At 43.0% G+C, this 7,175-nt stretch overlaps 1 protein-coding gene across 1 annotated transcript in view; it reads right to left on the bottom strand.

Moving 5' to 3' along the window:
* Positions 1–451: 451 nt before the first annotated feature.
* The window catches only part of LOC104385994 (uncharacterized protein C17orf104 homolog), a 9,801-nt gene continuing 3,077 nt past the window's right edge, over positions 452–7,175 (bottom strand). The window contains exons 3-6 of the mRNA XM_009994530.1: positions 5,219–7,028; positions 2,380–2,514; positions 2,088–2,282; positions 452–709 (exon numbers count right to left, since the gene is read on the bottom strand). Of these exons, the coding sequence (XP_009992832.1) occupies positions 452–709; positions 2,088–2,282; positions 2,380–2,514; positions 5,219–7,028 (2,398 nt within the window). The remainder of the gene's footprint in view (positions 710–2,087; positions 2,283–2,379; positions 2,515–5,218; positions 7,029–7,175) is intronic.

Genomic DNA, 7,175 nt, shown 5'->3' with positions numbered 1-7,175 from the left:
TATCATGGTGCAAAATAAGCCCTGAAGGATTATGAAGTACCTTTCAAATGGATTTTTGTTTAACTATGTTAAATTGTATCACTAACAAAACAAAAAAAAGAGAGAATTAAGTTCTACCACACTCTGCTTTCTCAGGTCATGGCTTGACTCAGAGCTGGTCCACAGCTTTGGATAAGCACAGAAGGAAATGCTCAGCAATTGTTTAGTTCCCCTTCATCATGAAATTCTGACCTAGCAGACATTACAATACCAGCAATATTAAAATTGCATTAACACTACTACAGGATGTGTCTCTCAACTAACAGAACTGCAGCCCTGATCAGTTTTATTAACCCTTTAGCTCTTGGATAACCTCCCAAAACCCCCTTCTGTGGCACTATGCAGGACACTTGGCCCTTCCCTCCTCATCCTCAGCCTCCTGCCTCCTTTTTGCTACTATTATCACTTGCTATTACTCCACAATCCTCACAGGTTCCTCTGATTTTTCTTTTTTGCTTCCTTCGTCTTCACGTTCCACGTCGTTTTTTTCTTGTGTGCTTGTGTTTGGAGGACAAAGCTCTTGCAATGCCCTCTCAACAGCTTCTTGTTTTGCTGGGCAGCTGGGAGAGGTTCTTGGCAGGGTCATCTGCAGCGCGCACCACAAAGCCGTCCGAGCCTTGCGTGTGGAAGCAGCCAGCTCTCTGATGGCAGCTGCCAGAGCCCACAACATCTGCAACAGAAAAAAAAAACAGGACACAGGTTAACCTGGCATGGTAGCATTCAAAGATTGAAAAATCCTGTGGGTTTGTTCAACCCACCCCCAGGACATTAAGTGTGCTGAGGAAACAGCTCAGGTTGTAGCCTGGTGGAACTCGCTCAGGTAACGTTCTTCTCTTGCAAGTAACAGCTACAGCATCTCCCACTCACAGCAACCATAATCATGTCCAAAATTCAGTGGCATAACCATCACGTAACACAATAATGAAGGCCATTTAACCAGTGTTATCAGAAGGGGGTAGCTACAATGATGCTCAACAAGTATAATCAGCCAACTGACCTACTCAATTTCAGCCAGATGAACCTGATGCAGTAACTTCTCCTTTGTCTTCCTTTCAGTGGCCCTGACACCAACCCAGCCCCACGGTGAGAAAAGGCTCCATCACCACCAGCAGAACTCAAAGAAACATGAATTTCACAGCAGAAAATGGACTAAAGGCTTTTCCATATGTGACTTAGACTGTGTGTAGACCCTCAGCAGCTGCACAGCTCTGTCAGAAACACAACTACTGCAATTCTGTAACTACAAGTATGATCCACAGGTGGTTCCAACAATGCCCCCATATACTTTTGCTATAAAACACTATCAAAAACACCATTTTGTAGGATGATTTTTGGGGGGTTGGGTTTTTTTTTTTGCTGTTGTTTTGTTTGTTTGGGTTTTTTTTTAAGATGATGACTACTTGCTTCCTGGCTTAGGCTTCAGGCTAACAGTCACATTCCACAATTTTAGGAATGATTTTGGAAATTGGTTTTCTTATAGGACTATTACTTTTGAAGTCATGACATCATTAAGAAGGTGCTCAACACCTAACTTGTGAAAGTAGGACATTTGGACTCTCTTGACAGTTGATCTTTCCCTTCTTATGAAGAACTATCCCATAAACACTGTTGAAAGCTGAAAGAACCACAGTTGGGGCTGTTCAGCCTGGAGAAGAAGTCTCCAGGGAGACCTTAGAGCACCTTCCAGTGCCTGAAGGGGCTCCAGGAAAGCTGGGGAGGGACTTTTCAGTGATAGGACAAGGGGTAATGGTCTAAACAGAAAGAGGGAAGATTTAGGTTAGAAATTAGGAAGAATGAGGGTATTCACCATGAGGGTAGGAAGGCACTAGAATAGGTTGCCCAGGGAGGTTGTGTAAGCCCTTTCCCTGGAAGTGTTCCAGGCCAGGTTGGATGAGGCTTGTGCAGCCTGATCTAGTGGCAGGAAGACTTAGATTTATCAACTCTTTTTGCTGAAGCGATAATAATTGCCGCGTATTTCAAATCTGCATTTTTAAAGTGTTTTCACAATTAAAACTTTGAACAAAAAAAACCTTTCAAAACTAGAGGACTGGAAAGCAGTTACCTTTCTCGTTATTAAAACGTGGTGCTCCTTGCCTCTGTGGGTTAGCAGCATTGACAATCTCCTCCTTACGCCTCGCCTGGGTCACACGAACGGCTTCCGCGTGCCGTTCCAGCGCGGCGGCAACGTTCCCGTGCACAGCTGCACCACAAAGCCTTTCCATTTTCCCTATCAGCGTGAGCACCTGCCAGACACATTGCAAAAGGTCAAAACTGCTAAGTCTTCATAGAACCAAGAGCATTTAAAATAAAACGCAGAAATTATAGCTCAGGAAAGTTCACCCTGGCTTGTTCTCGGAACTGGTCGACGATCAAGCGATCAACTCGTGACGGGTTCGCAGGGAGCCGGGACACAGGAGGGTTATTTGAGCTAGAGATGCGCTTTCCTGGGAAGCTTCTTGCCAGGTCAGCCTCAGTCTGGAGGGGAAATAAACAGCCAATAATAGTGTTTGATATTAATACAACATCACAATCCGTATTCTTTCAGCTATTTAGAGCCTTCAGATACACTAGAAGGGCACTTCCTGTCTTTACTCCTGACTGCGGTGACCGAAAAATGTTCCCAAATATCTGTCTGGATGTACAACCTGCTGGAAGAATAACAATAGTCCTCTAATCCAGCTGTACCTCAGCCTACAATGCTCAGTGTCATTCTGGACTGTACAAGTTGATTTTACCCAATCCTGGGCACAGGCACAAAGACATTCTTCTGCAGTATCCCAGGAATTTAACCTGCACGTCTCTCACTGCATCATTTAAATGTCACATATTATGGTTATTAACAATAGCTAGACATGATCACAACAGCATAAGCTGCATCTGAAGTGCATCAGGATTTAGCCAGACTTTAGGCAAGCTGGTGTCAACTCTGAAAAAGTCATCACTAGAGCTGCCAAAGTCCTCACTGAGGGAGGAACTGGTCAAACCACCATGCAATGCAGGCAGTGACTAAACATCACCAAACCTATCTTTTATTAGGAACTTCTTACATTTGGAATTAAAAAGACAGAACTAGCAGCTCATTCCTTCTCTCATTCCTTCTTCAGGACTTAAAGAAAGACTAGGCACCACATTGCAGCTCAAGGTAAAGTTCAGTCCACAGTCACACTATGCACATTTGTACTGAAAATGTGTTGGGAGCTCCTTTTTCTTGCTTTACTGACACATCCAAATTATTTAGTCTCTGCCCTCATCTAACATGAACTACAAGAGCTGACTGACTCCAGTTGCCTTCATCTCAGAAGCCTGAAAGACACTCAGAAAGTAATAGATGGAAAAAAGGTCACGAATTCATGTAACACCAGTTATTTAAAAATTACAACTATCAAGTAACTTGCAGAACTAATCCATATGCACGTTTAATACTGCAGGGAATTCCAAACAGACAATTCGTACAAACTTTTTAAATGAGAGATCCAGGGAAAAGGTGAGACTTATAAAAGGAAACATGTAATCTCACGGTCAGTGAGAGCTCCAAAGCATCTGCAATGGGCAGGTTTCTGAGAGCTGAACAAGTTGACTGATCAGACAGGCTAGAATGAAATGCAAGACTCTCTGGGGGGAGTTTCTGTCTAAACTCTTAAGGAATTCACAAAGGGTGAGAATATCAAAGGGGTGAGAATATCAGAATAAAGTCCATTCCTACACAGACCCCTACAGGTGAGCTACACATACACTGGGCAGCTGTACAACACTGAACACCCTGGCACTGTCCTGGGATAGCTGAACTTATTGAGGGCTGTCCTAGCCCCTGCCAACTAGAACTCATCCAAACTGTACCTAAAAAACTGGGGGGGTTATTTAATTAATGCAGTCCAGGCACATTCCTATTAGGCACTTGGGATGCAGCCATTCAGGACCATGGATTATCACACAGAATCACAGAATATTAGGGGTTGGAGAGGACCTCTGGAGATCACTGAGTCCAGAGCAGGACCACCACAGAATCTAGAGCAGGTCACTCAGAAACACATCCAGAAAGATCTTGAAAGTCTCCAGAAAAGGAGACTCCACAACCTCTCAACAACCTAGTTTCCAAGACCTGGTGTGGAGTTCAGAGATTTGACTCCTCTTGGGAAGTATTTCCTGCTCTTTTTGAGCGTAGAGCTTTTCAAAGAGTAACATATTTATCAGTAGTGAGATCCCTCCCAGACAGTAACTCCAAGTAAGAGAGTCTGAGGTAGGAAAGTGTAACAAGAAGTGTATAAATGGAACATTCCTTTGGGAGAAGTCACATCCAGCCAAAACATTGGACGTTTCTCTCCAGCTGTGTACAGGGTGTCCAGGATTCTTTTCTTGCTTTTCTTTTTACTAAACTAAAGATTTAGTAAAGCAAAACCAAAACAAAACATAAAAAAAAAAGCAAACCACAACAGAAAAAAAAAAAGTGGAAAAGTGGAAGACACCACTACATCACTGACAGCAAAAAAACCACCAAAAAACCAAAAACCCACAGAAGTTTCTCTCCTTAAATGACTGTGCAAGGAAAAGGAGAGTCTGGGTTAATTTTGAGTTAAATCTTGAATTAAAGTTTCAGCTGGAAGGGAGGAGTATGGGACAAGAAAAGAAATCCATCTAACTCAGCTGTGCAATATGAACATGTAGAGCACTGAGGTGCATAAAACACCAGTACTTTAAAAAGCACCTGTGGTGAGAGCCCTGCTGTACCATCATATATGGCTGGTGGATCTAAAATTGTAACAAAGGCCTGCTGGATTAATAGCAACTAGTTAATAGTCTTTTACCGACCACATAAAACATCCAAACTAAGTATACTTCAGTACTTTGGCCAGTGACATGGTTGCCATGTTCATTGCAAGCAAATATTGTTGGCTAACAGAGAGAAATGTTGTGTTAGCAGTCTGGCCTCAGGGTAAAGAGTCTTAGGAACTGAAGCTCAAAGTCACACACCATTTCAAACCAGTTGCACACAAAAAAAACCCTAAACCCAGCATTTTATTCAAAGCAGGTGTTGTAGTTGGTGTTCTAGGTATTTAAAACTAACAAAAGCACAACAGAACTTTCACCTCCCCAGAAGTGACAGCCCAGAGTATCTACTGCCTACAAATTGTTTCATGTGATCACCAGCTTTGTTAGAAAGTCCCTACCAGGTGTGTTTTACCTTCTTCCTCTCTTTCTCCAAAGCTCTCCACTGCTCGTAACACTCCTCCAGTTGGATATGGAGCTCGTTAGCAGGCCCACTGCGACTTCTTGGAGGTCTGAACTTGTTAAATGGAGCTGGAAAGGCCAAGTATGGTGCAGCTACCTCCCCACAAAACAGATCACTGATGACAGGGTTCAAGTGGTTAAAATCGTCGTAACGCAAAAGATCAACAAGCTCTGAGAACGGAAATGGTGACGGAGGAAAACTGAAATTACCTCCTGATGAAAACAGATGGTGATTAAATGAAGGAAAGTTGGGATTTTGCTTAAAATCAGACGTTAGTGGGAAAGAAGGAAGAAAAGAAGGATTGATGAAATCTGACAAGCTACTGCCATTTTGTTCATGTTTTTTTCGGAACACGTTGAACTGCTGACGGTTTGGGGTTGGACACCCGAACTGAGGAATCCAAGTCCTTCTGCCTCTTTTATCAGCTTTATTATGCTCTTGGGTCTGCTTTTTTGGAAATCGGTGGTATTTTTCAAGGTCCCCACTTGCAGCATTCTGCTGTGCTAACCAGTCGGAGGAACAATTCCTGGGGAATCTGTGGTACTGCCCCTCCACGTTAGCCGGAGCATCGCGCTGCGATCGTCCCACGGGCTTCACCTGCTTCTGATGTTCTGAGAGGAAGTTAGAAAGTCCCAAATGATTAGAAATACCATTTGACGTTGGTAACTTTCCATCTTTCCTTGGAGGGAGGGCAGGGGAGATCTGCGAGTGGTAAGACTGTGTTCTAGACTGATGGGTGGGAGAACCACTGGGCACAGCTGAAGCCCCTGACGATGACTGCGGACTCATCACCACTTGCTTTCCGTACGTGGCATCTGCAGCAGCTGATGGACCTGCAACCTTCCCATCCAACCACATATGTCCATGGTACAAGGAATAATTCCCATTTTGCATAACTTTTTTGACAGATAAACCATATTCAGAAGCTTGATTAGAGCATTCTTGAGGACCAGTGTGGATCTTATATTCGTTATTATTAAAATCGTCCCCCAAAGTCAAGCTATGATGACCGTTTTGCATCTGAGTTTTTGCATCCTCTTGCTTTCTGTTTGTCCTTCCAGAAAAATTATTTTCTGTAGGGATTTGATTAAAAAAATATAGTGATGAATGAGCAGGTGACTGCAAATTAGGAGCAGCTGTGAAGTTTTCATATCTCTTAGAAAATAACTGGCTGTCCTGGGACACTTTATCCCAAGAGCCATCAAGAGTCTGATGGGAAAGATCAGGGGAATACTTAGCTTGTTCTTGAGCATGATTTTTCATAACTTTGCCTCTAGCTCTGTCAGCTTTCCAACTCTCTTTCTGAATGCTAGTGCCTTCTTTCATTCTGTTCTGGGAAGAAAAAGTGCTAAAATTGGGATTGATTTTCTCGTAGTCTCCATTTAACCTCATATGGTCATAATTTCCCAAATGCTCATCACAGTCTACACTTTGAAACGAAAACATTTCTTGGAGAACTGTGTTATTATTTTGCAAAGAGGAATTCTCAAGGTAACTGTTCTTCAGAATATTATCAGGCTGAGTGTAAGGGCCAGATGGAGAAAGCCAAGACTCTATGAAGTGAAGATCTTCCAAACCTCTGTGTAACATCTCCACATCATGAGACTTTTGCAAGTGTTCCTGATAGCCCATCTGTGTGCCCATCAGGTTTGAAAAATCCTTACTTTGAATAGAATGAGAATTAGGTGAGAGCCCTGAGAATTCACCATTGCTTCCAAGGTCAGGTGCCCACATTGGTGGAAACAGTCTTGAAAGAGAATTCCTGTAACAAAGTTAAACAAACTTCCTTTAACACACTTCTGACACTAAAAGAGTTGACATCTCAAGATCCCTTTCAAAGCAAACCATTCTATGATTGTACCCACACACATTTACCCCATTACTGAACATGCACAGCCCTCCTCCAGAA

This window comes from Chaetura pelagica, unplaced genomic scaffold, assembly GCF_000747805.2.
Source record: "Chaetura pelagica isolate M959 unplaced genomic scaffold, ChaPel_1.0 scaffold130, whole genome shotgun sequence".
Lineage (NCBI taxonomy): Eukaryota > Metazoa > Chordata > Aves > Apodiformes > Apodidae > Chaetura > Chaetura pelagica.
Note: the sequence above shows the minus strand (reverse complement) of the source record. Positions and strands in the feature narration are given on the sequence as shown.